Source organism: Panthera pardus, unplaced genomic scaffold (assembly GCF_024362965.1).
Source record: "Panthera pardus isolate Hobbes unplaced genomic scaffold, ASM2436296v1 HiC_scaffold_26, whole genome shotgun sequence".
Classification (NCBI taxonomy): domain Eukaryota; kingdom Metazoa; phylum Chordata; class Mammalia; order Carnivora; family Felidae; genus Panthera; species Panthera pardus.
Window position 1 is genome coordinate 5176889 of NW_026526832.1, and position 19801 is coordinate 5196689.

At 43.7% G+C, this 19801-nt stretch overlaps 1 protein-coding gene across 1 annotated transcript in view; it reads right to left on the bottom strand.

The window, feature by feature from the left end:
* Positions 1–7622, bottom strand: part of ACOXL (acyl-CoA oxidase like) — a 338167-nt gene extending 330545 nt beyond the window's left edge. The window contains 1 exon segment of the mRNA XM_053890962.1: positions 6865–7622. Coding sequence (XP_053746937.1) covers positions 6865–7139 — 275 coding nt within the window. The 5' untranslated portion in view covers positions 7140–7622.
* Positions 7623–19801: the final 12179 nt, after the last annotated feature.

A 19801-nucleotide genomic window follows, 5' to 3' on the forward strand; every position in this document is an offset into this window, starting at 1 on the left:
GGGAGAAGACTACATATTTGCTTGCATATATATTGTTGCTATTGTCATTCTCTTCAAGGACACACAGAAACTATTAACAGTGTTGACCGTTTGTGTATGTGGGGTGGAAATGGGGGAAACTTGGCAAATGGGAAATAGCACTCTACCTTTTTATGTCTTCTGACTTTTCAATCACATTGAGATGTATTTTTAAAAAACACATTTAAAAAAATATTTTAGGGGTGCGTGGGTGGCTCAGTTGGTTGAGCGTCCGACTCTTGATTTTGGCTCAGGCCATCATCTCATGGTCCGTGAGTTCAAGCCCCACAGTGGGCTCCATGCTGACAGTTTGGAACTTGCTTGGGATTCCCCCTCTCGCCCTCTCTCTCTCTCTCTCTCTGCCCCTCCCCTGTGCTCTCTTTCTCTCAAAAAACAAAACAAAACAAAACAAAACAAAAAAAACGGGGGGGGGGGAAGGAGGCAAAGATAAAAGGTTTCTCTAAATGTGTATTAATTTTTTTAATTGTGCACTTAAAATGACCACTAGATGGCGATTGCTCTTCATTTGAACTGCCACCACGAGGCATTTAGGCAAGAAAGAAATTAAAGCAGGATGAAGAAGTCTTGGAAACTGCCTGAAACCTTGAGCATCTGACTATCTTAATAAAAATACCTAGATTCCTAACACTTTTCAATAAAAAAAAGTAACCACCTCGGCAATGGAAAAAAATGGGTTTTAAGAATAGCGCCCACCCTGAAACTCTCCAAATTTCTACACAACATGAATAACTGTGCGCTTTCAGTCTTTAAATATCAATCTCCACACCTAACAATTTTCATAGGCCACACCTCAGATGCTCTTTGTATAACAATGGGGCATAAATCATACCAGGATTATTTTTCGGTATTTCAACATACATAATTTCTCTGTCTTCTTGAATCCGTAAGATACGAAGATATGGCAAACATTATTCTCCATGCCTCAGACTGCGGACAGAGGCCCTGTGGAACTAAGAGCCTTGGCAGGCCCTGGGTGGATGGTGTGGGTGTCAGGATTAGGAGCTGTGGGACACCATGAGGACAGCTGTGGGGGTACACAGAGGGCCCAGCTCTGCCCCCAGCAGTCCCACCATCACCTGACTTATCTACTGGTGTTCTGTGTAGGATTTCGCTTGGAAGGAAGACGGTGCCATTACTAAGAACAAGCTTGAAACCCTCTGCCCCAGCATGTGCCACCAGCAAGAACTGAAACGAGGTACTAATGTCATCTTCCCTCGGAGAGGCGGGGGGTTTAGACAACCAGCAGAAGTCAGATACCTGTCTAGGAAGTCTCACGTGTGCAATCAAGAGCAAACTACAAGGTACAAAGTAAATAAATAAATACAGAAATACAGAAATAAGCATCAACGCCTATTAGAATGGCTAAAATAAATAATACTGACTGTATCGAGTGTTGAGGAGGATGTCGAGCATCTGGACCTCTCCTTTGCTGGTGGCGGGAATAAGAAATGGTACAGCCACTCTGGAAGAGGCTGACGGTGTCTTACGAAGTTAAATGGAACTCAGCAATCCCATAGCAGGTATTTACCCGAGAGAAATGAAATCCGTTGTTTACACAAACACTTATACGTGAATGTTCGCAGCCACTTGCCGACTGCCCCAAACTAGAAACAGTCCAAATGTCCCCCAAGTGGGGACTAAAGTGTGGGACATCTGTACAAGGTGGTATTGAGCAAAAAAAGGAGTGAACCACTGGTACACGCGACAACTTGAATGGATCTCAAAGGCATTGTGTCGAGTGAAAAAAAAAAAAAAGGCACATACTATAGGATTCCAATTTTATAACATTCTCAAAAGGACAAATTATAGTGCTGAAGAATAGATCGGTGGCTGTCAGAGGAGAGAGTTACAGGGAGAATCTGACTCTAGAGGAGAAACGGGTCGGGGGGGGGGGGGGTGCCTGGGTGGCTCAGTCGGTTGAACACCTGACTTCGACTCAGGTTGTGACCTTGAGGGGTTTGTGGGTGTGAGCCCCACGTCGGGCTCGCTGCTGTCAGTGAGGAGCCCACTTCGGATTCTCTGTTCCCTTCTCTCTCTGCCCCGCCCCCACTTGTGTTCTCTCTCTCTCTCTCTTTCTCTCTCAAAAATAAATAAACATTTTTTTTTTAATTAAAGGAGGGATGCCTGGGTGGCTTAGTTGGTTAAGCATCCAAATCTTGGTTTGGGCTCAGGTCATGATCTCACGGTTCGTGGGACGGAGCCCCAGGTCGGGCTCTGCACTGAAAGCGTGGAACCTGCTTGGGATTCTCTCTCTCCCTCTCTCTCTCTGCCCTTCCTCTGCTCATGCTCTTTCTCTCTCAAAATAAATAAATAAACATTCTTTTAAAAAAGAAAAATTATGGGGGCGCCTGGGTGGCTCAGTCGGTTGAGCGTCTGACTTCAGCCCAGGTCATGATCTCACGGTTCGTGAGTTCGAGCCCCGCGTCGGGCTCTGTGCTGACAGCTCAGAGCCTGGAGCCTGCTTCCGATTCTGTGTCTCCCTCTCCCTCTCTGTCCCTCTCCCCATCAGGCTCTGTCTCTTTCCTCAAAAATAAATAAACGTTAAAAAAAATTTTTTTAAGAAAAAAAAGAAAAATTATAAAAGAAGATGGACAAATTATAAAAGAAGATATACAAATGGCCAATAAGCACATGAGAAAGTGCTCAACAACACTGGTCACCACGGAAATGGAAATTAAAACCGTAATGAGATACCACTATACATCTGCCTGAATGGCTAGAAAAAAATAATAATAAAGCAAAATAAAATGCTAACAAGGATGAGGGGCCACTGAACTCATACTTTGTTGTGAAGATATATAATGATACAATCATTTTGGGAAAAGGCCTGTTAACTTCTCATAAAATTAAACATGTATCTACCCTATGGCTTAACAATTACACTCCTGGATATTTACCCAAAAGAAACAAAATGCTCACAAAATTCTTGTAGAAGAACGTTCAAATCGGCTTTATTCATAACAGCCCCAAACTGGAAACAGCCCAGGTATCCATCACTAAGAGAACAGAGAAACAAACTGTGATTTATTATAAACTGTGATTTATTATATAAACTGTGATCCCATGGAATGGGGTACTGCTTAGCAATAAAAAGGAATATACTACTGATACACATGCATGACGTGTATTAACCTAGAAAACATTATGCTGAGCTCTCTCGAATCACTTGTTCTGCAGGAAGCCAGCTGCCATGATGTGAGGACACTCAAGTCGCTTCATGGAGAGTCCCACACGGGGAGAAATTGAGGCCTCCTGCCAACAGTCATGTGGGTGGACCATCTTGAGAGTGGATCTTCAGCCCCAGTCAAACCTTCATAGGACTTCAGACCTGAAGTCCTACGTGCAACCTCATGACAGACCCAGAGCCACCCAGCTAAGACGCTCTGAAATCCCCACCCACAGGAACCGGGTGAGATAATACATATTACCTTTTATGATGCTAAGTTTTGAGGTCATGTGTGACATATCAATAGATAAATAATACACATGGCATTGTCATACACACACACACATACACACAACTGACGGGCAGGAACTAATATCTTATTTTTAAAACACTTTAACAATATGTAATACACCAAGAATAAGACATGAGTCATAAAATGATAGCCTAATCAATTATCGCAAAGAAAACGCACTTATATGATCCTCATCCGTGTCAAAGAAAATCACACTATGTCACCAGCACACAGAATCTCCTCTCAATCATTACTCCCTCTCTCCTGCCCACTGCTAGCTGCGCTGTTGACCTGTAACTCCATCAATTATTTTTGACTGCTTCTGAATATTACAGAAATGAGATTAGACTCTATGTATTCTTTTGTGTCTCATTTCTTTTGCTCCACATGGCCAGTGAGATTTATCTTTGGAATCTACCGCAGCTGTGGCTCATTCATTTTCACTGCTGCACAGGATTACGTTGAATTAATATACCACCAAAGATATGCTGAGTGAACAGATCGTGTGACTCCACTTACATTAAACTCTAAAACAGACAAAATTAAAACATAGTAGAGGCAGGGGGATCCACAAGACTGGTTACCTCTGGGAAGATAAAAGCAAGGATTGAGCGGAAAGGGCATGAGGGAACTTTCTGGGGTGATAGTAACGTTCAATATTTTGATAGAGGTTTGAGTTACATAGGCATATGCAGGTGTCAAAACTCTGCGAGTGGACATTTAAGATTTTTGCATTGCATTGCATCTTAAGCAAAACACGACAAAACAAACACCTGAACACATTTTGAAGTCTCGTTCATGATATGCACACTGAATTATCTGGGGGGAGGGGGGACTTTGAAATGCATCCCAAGAGTGAATCATGGTGGATAGAGGGATGTGTAAATGAACAAACATGTAATATAGCAAATACAATAATATGTTCATGGTAGGATCTAGGTGGTGAGTATATGGAACTCAGTGTTAAAGTCTTTCAATTCTGTTATATGTTTAAATTTTTTAAATATAAAACTGGAAGAAAGTAGATGACCGGAAAGGGGAATTATGGTAGGGCATCATTTCCTTATATAAAAATGAGACCTTCAAGGACAGATCTTGGTTTCTAAAAACTATTCTCAAATAAAAGGAACATGGGCTCATTGGAGAAACGGGCAGAGAAAATACAAGATGAGCCCGGAACATCTTGCGGTATTAGAAAGTAAAGAAGTCCTTCAAAAAAAAGTCCCCCAAGGCTGGAGGCGTGTCAAGGGGACACAGGAGACGACTGAAAGAGCCCCCTGGGGTCAACACTGGAACCACGAGGACAGCAAAATGAATGACGTCCTACTGGACTGTAACACAGTCATAAAATAAATCTGCAGGAGTCCATAGTGATACAAATAGTTAAAATAAATAAATACATAGGGAAAAGAGATGAATAGCCTGAAATAATTTGTGTAGCTACCTCCCTCTCTAGCAGGTGGGGCTTCACCTGTCTCCACACCATTACTACTGTCCCATGAGCGTCGGCTGCGCTTAACGACCTGCTTGCAGAGGGGAACTGTCATTTTACAATGAAAAGATCTGATAAACACTACCCCACCCGGGGTTTCAAGGTTAACATCGCCGCTGATGTTGATAGCATGTACCCCCTGTTATGACTGACGAGAAGGGTACTCGCCCTCATACTCTTCCCAAAAGCCCATAACCTCCATCTAGACATGAGAAAAACATCAGGCAGACCAAACTGAGGGTATTCAACAAAATACACGACCAAAGCTTTTCAAAAGTGTCGAGGTCAAGAAAAGCACGGGAAGACTGAGGATCTGTCACAGGTCAGAGGACGTTAAAGAGACATGACCACAAAACGTAATGTGGCATCTTGGATGGGAGCCTGGAACGGAAATAAGACACTGGTGGAAAAAGTGAGAAAATTCTAATGCAGTCTAGAATTTAGGTAATAGTAATGAACCAGTGCTGCTTTCTTCGTTTTGACAAACGTACCGTGGTTGTGTCAGATGTTGACAACAGTGGAAACTTAATGAGGGGTATACGGGAACTCTATTTTCTTCACAATTTTTCTAAAAATTGAAAATTATTCCAAAATTAAGTCCATTTTGAAAAGAGACAAGAAACAAGGCGACAATAACAACAACAAAAACAGATCTTGGTGCATTTTTTGAAAAACCTTGTAAAAACCCAACAAACCGAAAACCACTTTAAAAAAGCAGTTGTGTGTTATTTTTTTCCTCTCAAAATCTAAATCAAAAATCAGCTCTAGGGCAATGGAAAGCACATTTTCAGATACCAAATGTGAATGCCCTCCTGACAAGAAATACCCTTGGTGCCGAGCCTTATCCGGGCGGCACCCACGTTCTGGAGCGAATACTGACAAGAACTTGGAAATCAACTCTGGTGCCTCTGCTTCGGTAGCCTGTTCTTTTGTCCTGGTCCCTTTTATCATTTTGCTTCGGGAGACATCTCCAGCTTGGCCCAGGTTAAACTCCCTCGGTCACTCTCTTCTCGTTGAAAATGGCAAAAATCAAAACGCTCCGTCTCCCTTAAGAAATGAGGCGGGACCCACTGCCAGGCCTTCGCACAAATGAAAGGCAGCGGTGAAGAACAGACCCCCAGAAGCAGCGAGAAGAGAAACCCTCAGTCTTCCAGTAAGTGCCACAGCTGCCTCACAACTTGACCTTCCACCTTCCAGAGCCTCCACCCACCCCCGGGAGCCCTCGCACAGCCTGGATGACCTGACCCTGAATGGAAACAGAAACCGTTAAATCATCCTGTGGTAAGTGTCAAAGACTAAGGCCCTGAACCAACAAGGGTGACAGAAAACGCTACGGGAAGGGTTTTCTAAGCACTGCGGTTTAATTGTAGCTGTGGGGTTCGCTCAACCACAGAGAAGTACACTTGCTCAGTGGCAAACTCCACGAAAGTAGCAGAAAGAAGGCAGGGAGAGAGAGAGAAAGGAGGGAGGCGGGAGAAAAGATCCTCCCGGCCAGAGACAGAAATGTGATGGGAATCCCGGGAGGCATTGCCAATCCACATTCCCGCATCCTAGGCCTGCCGGCCAGCAACTGCGGGTGAAGAGATGCCTCCTCTCCATCCTTCCTTTCGGTCTTCCTTCCCGCGCTTTCGGTAAGCGTCTGCACCACACCAAACACAGGGCACTCAAAACGGATCCAGCCTGTTCCTACCCTCAAGGAGCTCAGCCTCTAGACTGGAAGACACCGGAGGAGAAGGAGGGTCCCCAAACAGCGTGACACTGAGAGAGCTTTCACACATTATCATTAAGACCTCCGGTGGCCAGAGAGCCATTCCTGCCTCCCCAGGGACGGCAGGGTTGTTTTCTGCGGTAGAAAGCTTTCGGTTTAGCATTTACCTTTCCTTGGTTCTGTCAGGACGGGCTGCCGGGGCAGTGAGAAGGCAGGGGAGCAAGAAGCGGGTCTCTCTGCAGGATCCGCTGAGAAGTGGGGTGTGTGTGGGCTGAGAGAGGAAGTCCCCAGGAGGGAGGGAGCAGGAAGGGGACGTAAGGAGGAAAGGGTCGGAAGGGAGCAGGAAGGAAGTGAAAGGAGATATATGACCAAATGAGCGGAAGACAGGAACAGGTACAATCACCCAAGACAAAAGATAGGAACTTTCAACAAACTCAGACATGCTCCCTCACTAGGTAAAGGTATGCGTGCCAGAGACTGCTGCTGGCTCGACCTTGCCCACCAGGACTCCGAGGGTGCCACACCAGCTCAGCCCGAGGGGTGGCTCTCATAGCTCCAGGCTATCATTGTGATCCCAGCCTCCAGGACGGCATCTGGCTTAGAAAGGAGACTTGAAATCTCAAACAAAGAGGATTATTTTGGGGGGTGCGAATAAGAGGTGCTGAGGCTGAAGTGACACAAGAGAGGTTGGTTGAGGAAACAGAAATGGGCGGGCAGCACCACTTAACTAAGTGTATTGGAGGATGGCTAGATCTGTGGTCGACTGGCATAAGCAGGCCTTGACGCCCTCCTAGGGCTGTGCCTTGCCCATGGAATGGTGGAGTCTGCTAGCTTGCTGGGTTTTGTGTTTCCAGCTGTGGTGACACTGTTGGTCACACAAAGGACGCTTTTGGTTGAACATTATGGTACACATGGTCTGCAGGGGCCAAAGTGGAAACCCCTCGTCTTCAACAACAACCCATTCGACAGCTATGTAGGAATCACCCTCAGTGGGTTAAGCAACATGCACAGGAGCCAGGGTCCCCTGCTGAACCTTGAGAGCCACCTATCCACCTACCTGTCCATTTACAAGTAAATGGGAACCGGGACCCCCCCCCCCCCCCCCCCGGGTGGCTCAGCCAGTTAAGCATCTGACTTTGGCTCAGGTCATGATCTCGCAGTTCACGAGTCCGAGCCCCATGTTGGGCTCTGTGCTGACAGCTCAGAGCCTGGAGCCTGCTTTGGATTCTGTGTCTCCCTCTCTCTCTGCCTCTCCCCCCTTCTGCGCATGCTCACTCTCTCTCTCTCTCTCTCTCTCTCTCTCAAAAATAAAATAAAAACAGAAAAAAATTTTTTTAAAAAAGCAAGTAAATGGGAACTGGAAAGATGGACATGGAAATTCCCTTGGGGGCTAATTACAACCCAGACTTCAAGGCCTGAGATCCTTCAAGGGTCAAGAAGAGGTTGAGTCAATACTCTCCCATGGCAGCCAAGGAGGAGGTGAGGAGAGCACTCAGGGACCAAGGAGTCTGCAGCACCCTTAGTAAGCCCACAGACAGTTTCAGAACAAACAGAGGTTTGCACGTGCTCCATAAAGCCATCGTTACGAAGAGACTGACAGGCAATCAGAGCCCAATGCTTGGGCTCCTGACAGCACCACCCATGCACTTGAATTCCAGCCTCTGCGCCTGAAGCCAATGTGAGCTGTGTTTCCGTCTCCGCACCCGAAACAGGAGTGACTACCCACATGGGCCAACCAAGAACTGAAGAGAAACTGACAGCAGACAAAGGATAGCAACAACATATTGGCAGCCAAAAAGTGACCAGGCAGGTGAACGGGGAGCAGACATCGCAGAACAGAAAATGCCAAGTTTATGGGGCCGGGAAGTCAACCAGCTGGTACAACTGAACTCCACTAAGGCTTGGGGATTGGAGGCTCCAGGCACCTCTGACAGCTCCAAGTCCCCTCCCCCAGCTCATCACAGCCTGAAGGTTCACTGTCAGGAGAAGGAGACGTGAGAGAGCAACAGAGAAGACGCACACTGAGAACAGTGGGGCCAGGGGGAGACCCCTCAGCCAGAGGCCCCACTTACCAACATTGAGGACATAACCAAACATCAGGAATGGCCTGCACATCACGGGCAGCTTTGACAACTTCCCAGCAGATGGCTATAAAGTGACTTGTTCTAACGAAATCAGAGTTAACACGCATTCTCCAGCAAACAGAAGTCAAATGTCTTAGGAGAGGAGCATTTTCTAGTTAGCCTAAAGTCACGTAGGGAGGAGCCCTGCTCACGGTCACTTTAGGCAGCCAGGATTATGACCTGTCTGTCCTTCATCCTCTACCCACCATTCCTCAGAAAACGAAAAGAGTCCTTTCTGGAGAAAGGAACTCTGTCCAAAACAAAACGTAATACTGATCTGTCACTGAAAGAGGCTACTCTGTGATCAGGAAAGCCTGTGGCCAGCAACCCTGCCTGTTTACAATCAGAACTTTACTTGTATTTTTTATTTTGCTCCTATTGTGAGCAAACAGCCAAGATGGACTAGACATTTAAGGAAAGCTTCACACACAAAAATCAGAGGTCAAAGGTACAAATGGAAAAAAAAGAAAACCAAAGGAAACAGAGACAAAGCAGAGGAATAGAAAGGAACATCTAAAAATGTAAGAGATTTTGAAATCAGAAGACAAGAACAGGTGTTATTACAAAAAGGAACAAAGAGGGGCGCCTGGTAGGCTCAGTCATTTAAGCATCCGACTTTGGCTCAGGTCATGATCTCACGGTTCGTGAGTTCAAGCTCCACGTTTGTGCTGACAGCTGACAGGCTGACAGGTTGACAGCCTGAAGCCTGCTTCAGATTCTGTGTCTCCCTCTCTCTCTGTTCCTCCCATGCTCGCTCTCTCTCTCTCTCAAAAATAAATAAACATTAAAAAATATATATGACAGAAGATATTTTTAACTCAGGAAGAGTTGGAAGATAAGTAGAGAAAATCTCCCAGGAAGTAGAACAAAAAAATAAAGAATGAGATGGAAAATAAGGAAGAAAGGATAAGAAAATCAAAGGACAAGGTCAGGGGTTTCAACATCTAAACAAAAGGAGTTCCAGATAATAGTGCAAATAACTGAAGAGTGTGAGTTTCCAGATTAAAGAGCCCATTACATGCCCGACACACTGAAAGCAAAAGACACCCACATCAGATCACTCTGTAAATGATGCAACACCCAGTGCTAAAGAAGAATGCTCATAATGCTGTGGCTTCCAAAAGGAAGAAAAAGAAGCCATTTATAAAAGGTCAGCGTGCAGAAGAGGTAATATCTGTTCATAGCAATGCTGGATACATAGCCAAAAGCAATGGCATGAAGCCTTTAAAAATCGGGGGGAAATTTTATTTCCAGCCTAGAATTCTATACCCAGAAGAACATTCAGTCAATTGGATGGTGAACATCTTCAGACATAAACATCTCAAAAATCTCCAAAAGTGACTTCTCTTATATTCTTTCTCAGGAAGCTATTAGATGAAAGACTGTTCTGGTTCTCCATAGCTGTGTAACAATGTACCCCAAAACTTAGCGGCTTAAAAGAGCAAGGCATCAGTATTCTTCTATCTCTCTGCTTCCTATCGGGAATTTGGACACATGGGAACAAGTAGGGATGGCTTGTCTCTGCTTCACAGTGTCTGGAGCCCCAGCTCAGATGACTTCAACAGCTGAGAGCTGGAGCCATTGGGAATGGTTAGCAACTCTTCACCTCTCTTCCTGCAGCCTCTCTCCATGGACCAGCCACAGGCTAGCAGACCATTTTACATGGACGCTCAGGACCTCAAAAGACAGGAAGTGAAAGGTGTCAGTCTCTTCAGACCTGAGCCTGGCAACTAGCATGCTGTCACTTCAGCCATATTCTGTGGGCCAAAGCAGTCACAAAGCCACCCAGATTCAAGGGGAGGGGACACAACCACACTTCTCAGTGGGAGTAGCATTAAGGAATTTGTGGCCATACTCCACAAAGGGTAACTAAGAAAGAGAAAGCCTGGGAATACAGAGGAGATTCAAAGGCAATTCGTAAGATAATACTGAAGAAACACATAGAAAGCCAGTCCAGACAGAAGCCCCAGAAGGAGGTCTCCAGAAGGGATGTGTCCACAGGGGCTGGGGGAGTGGAATTGCCAATTACCTTACAGGTTTTACTAAGTTGAGAGGAGTGTAACCATTCTATACCAAACTGTGGTGTCAGTGATGAGTTTATAGAAAACTAAGCAAATGAACAAAGGAGAAACTGATAAAATGATAAAAAGTTATAAAAGAAAGGAAATGAAACACAGTGCACTATGGGGCACAGCTGGGAATAATATTTATATAGTCACAGCAATGTGAATACTGGATAGTGATTTAAATAAAAATGGTGACACGGTGATTTTCAGAGCATAGACAAAGAAAATGCAGCAGTGAGATCTTCGTTTTCTATAATAGTCATTATATAGTCAAGAAGTGGTGGTTTAAGTATGTTGTTTAGGTCGATTGGAGGATTAACACAACAATCTGCACAACCTGAACCACAGAAATCAGTGAACTTGGGGAGCAAGAAGGCGAGGGAAGGGAGGTGCTTTTGCGAGCAGAGAGAGGACAGAGACTGAGGGGGGGGTGCGGTGGGGGGGGGGCAGAGAATACGGGAAAAGCACTCCTCCCAAAAAGCAGCTGGAGAGAAAGTGGAAAATTGGAAACAGCCGCAGGGACTAAACTAAAAAGGGAGAAAGGAGAAAGGAGTGGGTTTAAATTCCATTAAGACTGTAAACAAGGGGAGCGCAAAGGTTGCAACTCTGCAGCTCGATACCTGGTGGTGCTCTGGTAGGAAGGGCGAATCCCCAGGAACAGGGTGGGGTCCGGGAGGTTCTTGGGCCACACACGGAAAAACGGTTCCACTGCTGGAAGGACATTTGGTAGAGACTGTTGAAACCACCTGGTCCCAGCAGCCCCAGAAAACGGCCACATTCACTGGTACTGGAACAAGGTCATTAAGGGTGAAGCCTGGTGCCAGATGTGTGTTGTGATTTTCCATAATCCCTGAAAAGCTGCTGCTACACTATCTAGCAAACTTTTTCTGGGGCGGGCTGGCACCTGGCCGCAGTCTCGGGGCACCGGCAGCAGCAGGATCTGGCAAGTGTTCCTGGTTGCAGCCAGCATTCGGCCATTGCTCGGTGAGACCCTCCCATAGAGGGGCAGAACGGGTCAAAGCCACAGTCCTTCAGAAGTAAGGGGTCGGGGAAAACAGTCGCATCTGAGACAAAACTCAGGAGAGAGGTACTGCCTGGGGCCTGGTCATAGACAGAGAAAAAGCGGGGAGTGGACAAAAGCTAAAGACAGAAGACGGGCGCACGATGGCTGATCAAGGAGAAGAGTTCCAATACTAGGGACTGGGTAGCTGGGTGGCACCAGTTTCACCGCTCCCGCGCACGCACCTATGCACGTACGAGTGCCACAACACTCCACCCCAGTAGGCTAGCAGCGTCATCTAGTGGAGAACGGAGCCGCTACACTGAGCCCCGCCCAAGTGGGCCAACCTCATTCCTCAAGAACACAAGTCTCACCGCCTACTTAGTTTATGGACTATAAAGCGCTACATAGTCTGACTTCTAGGGGAAAACAAAGTAATTTCAGTCCTATTTCAATCTATTAGCAGGTCCATCTATTCAATTTTCTTTTTTTTTCTCTCTTTTACACTTCTTTTCTTTGTCTTGAATACAGAAAGAGAAAAAATTCATTTTTATTTTCAATTTTTATTAAAAATATTTTCCTTAATTTTTTTACTATATTTTCTACTTTTGTGTAAGTTTTTTCAAATTCTATTTTACTTCCATCATTTTATTTTAGTCTATTTCAGTGTATTCAACTTTTCAAATTTTCAAACGATTTCCTTTTTTTTCTTTTTCTTTTTTGTCGTTTCCATTTCTTTTCTTTTTCTTGAATGCAGAAACAGAAAAACTTCATTTTTACTTTCAGTTTCTATTAAAAACATTTTCTTCCATTTTTTTACTACATTTTTTGCTATTATGTAAATTTTTTCAAACTCTATTTTACTTCCATCACTTTATTTTAGTCTACTACAGTGTATTCACTTCTTCAAATTTTCAAAACATTTCCTTTTTTTCTCTTTTTCGTTTCTTTTCTTTTTCTTGAATACAGAAAGTGAAAAAATTCATTTTTATTTTTAATTTTTATTAAAAATATTTTTCTTAAAATTTTTCTACTATATTCTTTACTTTTGTGTAAATTTTTTCAAATTCTATTTTACTCCCATCATCTCATTTTAGTCTACTTCAGTGTATTCATTTTTTCAAATTCTCAAACGATTTCCTCCCCGCCTTTTTTCTCTAAAACCACTTTCTGTCAAACCACTTTCAACACCCAGACCAAAACACACCCAGGATCTAGCATCATTTATTCGATCTGTGTGTGTGTGTGTGTGTGTGTTTAATTTTTTAATTTTAATATTTTTTAATTTTAATTTTTCTACCTCATTAATTCCTTTTCTCCCTTCAAAAATGACAAAACGAAGTAATTCACCCCAAAAGAAAGAGTACGAAGTAATGACAGCCAGGGATTTAACCAACACAGATACAAACAAGATGTCTGAACCAGAATTTAGAATCACGATAATAAGAATACTAGCTGGAGTCGAAAATAGATTAGAATCCCTTTCTGCAGAGATAAAAAGTAAAAAATAATCAGGATGAAATTAAAAATGCTATAACTGAGCTGCAATCATGGATGGATGCAGCAGTGGAAGGATGGATGAGGCAGAACAGACAATCAGTGATATAGAGGACAAACTTATAGAGAATAATGAAGCAGAAAAAAAGAGGAAGATTAAGGCAAAAGAGCACGATATAAGAATCAGAGAGATCAGTGACTCATTAAAAAGGAACAACATCAGAATCATAGGGGTCCCAGAAGAGGAAGAGAGAGAAATAGGGGTAGAAGCGTTATGCGAGCAAATCATAGCAGAAAACTTTCCTAACCTGGGGAAAGACACAGACATCAAAATCCAGGAAGCACAGAGGACCCCCATTAGATTCAACAAAAACCGACCATCAACAAGGCATATCATAGTCAAATTCACAAAATACTAAGGCAAGGAGAGAATCATGAAAGCAGCAAGGGAAAAAAAGTCCCTAACCTACAAGGGAAGACAGATGAGGTTTGCAGCAGACCTATCCACAGAAACTTGGCAGGCCAGAAAGGGGTGGCAGGATACATTCAATGTGCTGAATCAGAAAAATATGCAGCCAAGAATTCTTTATCCAGCAAGGCTGTCATTCAAAATAGAAGGAGAGATAAGAAGTTTCCCAGACAAAAAAAAAAAATTAAAGGAGTCTGTGACCACTAAACCAGCCCTGCAAGAAATCTTAAGGGGGACTCTCTGAGGGGAGAAAAGATGAATATATATATAACTACCAAAAGCAACAAAGATTAGAAAGGACCAGAGAACACCACCAGAAACTCCAACTCTACAAGCATCATAATGGCAATAAATTCATATCTTTCAGTACTCACTCTAAACGTCAATGGACTCAATGCTCCAATCAAAAGACACAGGGTAACAAAATGCATAAGAAAAAAAGATCCATCTATATGCTGTTTACAAGAAACCCACTTGAGACCTAAAGACACCTTCAGATTGAAAATAAGGGGATGGAGAACCATCTACCATGCTAATGGTCAACAAAAGAAAGCCAGAGTAGCCATACTTATATCAGACAACCTAGACTTTAAAATAAAGACTGTATCAAGAGATGCAGAAGGGCATTATATCATAATCAAGGGGTCTATCCACCAAGAAGACCTAACAATTGTAAACATTTATGCGGCAAATGTGGGAACACCCAAATATATACATCAATTAATCACAAACATAAAGAAACTCATCGATAGTAATACCATAATAGTAGGAGACTTCAACACCCTACTCACAGCAATGGACAGATCATCTAATCAAAAGATCAACAAGGAAACAATGGCTTTGAATGACATACTGGACCAGATGGACTTAACAGATATATTCAGAACATTTCATCCTAAAGCAGCAGAATATACATTCTTCTCCAGTGCACATGGAACGTTCTCCAGAATAGACCATATACTGGGACACGAATCAGCCCTAAGTAAGGACAAAAAAGATCGAGATCATACTGTGCGTATTTTCAGACCACAACACTATGAAACTCGAAATCAACCACAAGAAAAATTTGAAAAGGTAACAAATACTTGGAGACTGAAAAACATCATACTAAAGAATGAATGGGCTAACCAAGAAGTTAAAGAGGAAATTAAAAAGTATATGGAAGTCAATGAAAATGATAACACCACAACCCAAAAACTCTGGGATGCAGCGAAGGCGGTCATAAGAGGAATGTATATAGCAATCCACTCCTTCCTAAAGAAGGAAGAAAGATGTCAGATACATAACCTAACCTTACGCCTTAAAGAGCTGGAAAAAGAACAGCAAATAAAACCCCAAACCAGCAGAAGACAGGAAATAATAAAGATTAGAACGGAAATTAATGCTATCAAAACCAAAAAACAAAAAAAACAAAAAACAAAACAGAACAGAACAGATCAATGAAACCAGAAGCTGGTTATTTGAAAGAATTAACAAAATTGATAAACCACTAGCCAGTTGGATCAAAAAGAAAAAGGAAAGGACCCAAATAAATCAAGAATGAAAGAAAAGAGATCACAACCAACACAGCAGAAATAAAAACAATAATAAGAGAATATTATGAGCAATTACATTCCAATAAAATGGGCAATCTGGAAGAAATGGAAAAATTCCTAGAAACATATACATTACCAAAACTGAAACAGGAAGAAATAGGAAATTTGAACAGACCCATAACCAGTAAGGAAATCGAATTTGTAATCAAAAATCTGCTACCGGATCATGGTTTGTGGGTTCGAGCCCCATGCCGAGCCCTACATCGGGCTCCACGCTGCCAGTGCGGAGCCTGTTTGGGATTCTCTCTCCCTCTCTCTCTGCCCCTTCACCACTTGAGATCTCTCTCTCTCTCTTTCAAAAGCAAATAAATAAATCTTCCTCAAAAAAATTTTTAGTATATGTGCTGCCGAAGTGAGCACTTTAAATTTTTTAATATTTATTTATTTTTGACAGAAAGAGAGAGAGTGCGCGCGCACACACGCATGAGCTGGGGAGGGGCAGAGAGAAAGAGACCCAGAATGTGAAGCAGGCTCTAGGCTCTGAGCTGTCAGCACAGGGCCCGATGCGGGGCTCGAACTCACGGACTGTGAGATCGTGACCTAAGCTGAAGTCAGACACTTAACCGACTGAGCCACCCAGGCACCCCAATAAATAAATTTTTTAAAAAGTGGTCAATCTGATTTTATGTGTATTTGACTACAATGAAAAAAGCAGTTGGAGGAGGGGACAGCTTAGGAACCTTTCAAGTTTTCCAAATTATTTGGCCTTTTGCGATGAGACCGGCTTCACGTATACTTGCATATGTAAAGAAGACTTAAGGGGAAAATTATCAACAGTTAGGAAGAGATGCATGCATTGCTCTAGGGAGAGGAAGCCAAGGGAGTAGAGAGAAAGAAGGGGTGAGGGGAGCCACCACATTGACACCAGGGAGGGGAACCCTGTGGAAGGGCAGGTAAAAGGTTTTAAGAGACCAGCAACATCTAGTGGGGCTTTGTAGGTTGTTGTCCTGAGGGACTTGTGCCATACCTACACACGTGCACACCCACTCACCAGCCCGGCCCTCAGGAAAGAGCTCCCGTTTGCCAAGAAACTCACTCAAAAACACGTTAAAAGCGTATCTCGTTTCACACGTTGCTTTTAAACATTCCTCGCAAACCCCAGTGAGGAACCTCGAGTCTCCCCAAATCCTCCCCCTGTCAAAATAAACAGCATGCTGTCACAGGGCAGCCTGGCCCTCAGCAACCGTGGTATCCCAGGGGCTGGGGGGACTCTCTAACGGAGTGGGACAGTGTGGAGTCAGCCTGACAAGCCAGTCTTTGGGAGACAGGGCAAGCCATTCCTTAGGAGGGGAGCCTGGACTGCGTCCACACCGCCCCTGGGAGCAGAGTGTAGAAGGCGAACCCCAGTGCTTGAGGAGGGTAGTCATCATGCGCACAGGAAATTACACAACCTCTGGTCTTTTAGAGGCAATCTATTTCCCAGCCTCTTATGTCCTGGGAGTGCCTGACCCCGTACAAACTTCCCACTGTACACACACACACACACACATGGCACTCAGGGAACCTTGTGGCCACAGGCCACAAACCCTACCCCACCCCCAACACCATTTTAACTTCAAAAGCCTGAGGAGGAGGAGGACCAGACACCTCAGCAAATCAGTGACTAGAGAAGTTTTATTTCTGGTCTCCTATGGAGCGTTCTATTCTGGCAGAACGTTTAAAACATCAAGAAATGAGGATCGCTGTCTTCTAGCACGTGATAAGATCAAATCTGATAGTACAGCGTGACCTTTCGAATAGAGATCAGAATCTTGAATCACTTGGGAAAAACAATATGAAATTTAGTCTATGCTCTTATCACAACTCCAAACTTATGAAGCCAGTAAACGAGAACTGGAAAGAAGAGAAAAGCGTTTGTTAGCATAATGGTGTTCTTATCTTTTTCTTTTTTGGTGTTTTTCTTTTGGTGGGTTTTTTTTGGGGGGGGGATGGGGTGGTATCACACCACAGCCAGCATCACTGAATACCTATTCATCAGTTTCTCATCCGAGCAACATAATAACCTAGTGGATATGCAAATGGCAGCTCAGTAAGGTGAAATCACTTGTTGACGGTCATACTGGGAAACAAGTCACCTGCTGGCTTTGTGACCTGCTGGTATGCCTTTCCCTCTATCCCTAAGCCAGTGGTGCAATCTCAGGGAAGTATTTCTACTTGGCCCAAGTCAGCAGTTTGAATATTAGAATTTTGTTCCATATTTTATTTATTTTTTAATGTTTATTTACTTATTTTGGAGAGAGAGAGAGAGAAAGAGGAAGAGAGCACAAGCAAGGGAGGGGCAGAGAGAGGGAGAGAGGGAGAGGGAGAGAGGATTCCAAGCAGGCTCCAGGCTCCTCGCTGTCAGCTCAGAGCCCAACGCAGGGCTCAAACCCAGGAACCGTGAGATCATAATCCGAGCTGGAGTTGGATGCTCAACTGACTGAGCCATTCAGGCACCCCTTGTTCCATATTTTAAACTGCAGTTCCTGGGGCACCTGGGTGGCTCTGTCAGTTAAGCGTCTGACTTCGGCTCAGGTCACAATTTCATGGTTCATGAGTTCGAGCCCCACATCGGGCTCTTTGCTGACAGCAGGGAGCCTGGAGCCTGCTTTCGATTCTGTGTCTCCATCTCTCTCTGCTCCTTCCCTGCTCTCTCTCTCTTCTCAAGAATAAATAAACATTAAAACATTTTTTTAAATAAATAAATAAATTGCAGTTCCCTAAACTGAAAAAGGCAAAGTGATAACAGCCTAGGAATGACACTGAGAAGACTGACGAGTACAGGAACAGAGACGTGTAGACATGTGTAGACAGGGCTGAAGCAGGAGAATAGGAACAGAGACGTGTAGACATGTGAAGACAGGGCTGTAGCAGAGCAAAGTATGACTGAAAGGACCTCTTTGTACTCTTAAAAACGGTTGAGGCCTTCACATAAAAACCTGCACACAAGGCCACCTGGGTGGCTCAGTCGGTTGAGGGTCCGACTCTTGATTTCGGCTCAGGTCATGATCCCAAGGTCGTGGGATCCAGCCCTGTTTAGGGCTCTGCGCTGAGCATGGAGTCTGCTTAAGATTCTCTCCCTCTGCCCCTCTCCCCTGCTCACGCGTGCTTTCTCTCTCTCTCTTAAATAAATAAACAAACCTGCACGCAGATGTTTATAGTAGCTTTATTGCTAACTGCCAAAACTTGGAAGCAGCCAAGATGCCCGTTAGTAGGTGAATGCATAGACAAACTGTGGCTCGTCCAGACAATGAAAGATTATTCAGCACTAAAAGGAAATGAGCTCTCAAGCCATGAAAAGGCATGGAGGAAGCTTCATTGCACATTACTAAGTGAAAGAAGCTAATGACGTATGACTCCAGCCACATGACATTCTGGAAAAGGCAAAACTATGGAGTAAAAAGTTCAGTAGTTGCCAGGGGTGGTTTGTGGGGAGAGATGAATAGGCAAAGCACAAAGGATCTTTAGGGCAGTGAAAATACTCTGTATAATAAACCATAATGATAAATGCGCACCATTATATATTTGCCTAAACCCATAGAATGTACAATGCTAACAGTAAGCCCTAACATAAACTATGGACTTGGGGTGATCATGATGTTCAATCTTGGTTAAAAAAAGTATCAATCTGGTGGGTGATGTTGATAATGGGGGAGACTATGCCTGTGTGGAGGCAGGCAAAATACGGAAAATCTCTGTATCTCTCTTCCAATATTGTTGTAAACCTAAAACTGCTCTAGAAGAAAAATAAACTCTTAAGAAATTATTGAGACCCTCAAGCATTTATTGATATTTACCACATTAGAAATTATGACAGAAAAATATTTAAATATCTATTAAATCATTTGAAAGTAATGGGTGGCTCAGTCAGTTGAGCGTCTGACTTTGGCTCAGGTCACAATCTCGTGGTTTGTGGGTTTGGGCCCACATCAGGCTCTGTGCTGACAGCTCGGAGCCTAGAGCCTGCTTCAGATTCTGTGTCTCCCTCTCTCCCTCTCTCTCTCTGCCTCTCTCTCACTCTCTCTCTCAAAAATAAATAAACATTAAAAATTTTAAGAAAAAGAAAGTAATAGTATTAAACTCATTAAATTTTTAATGAAAAAACTATATTTTCTAGCCTCCCCCCAAAATTTAGTAATAAGAGGCATTTTTTTTTTTTTTTTTGCATTTTTACAAATCTCTTTAATGGAAGGGATTCATAGAAGATAGCTGGATTCTCTTGGGAATGCAAGAGCTGGTGCAGCTTGCATTACTCTGGAAAACAGTATGGAGGGTCCTCAAAAAACTAAAACTAGAACTACCCTACAACCCAGCAACTGCACTGCTAGGCATTTATCCAAGGGATACAGGTGTGCTGTTTCGAAGGGACACATGC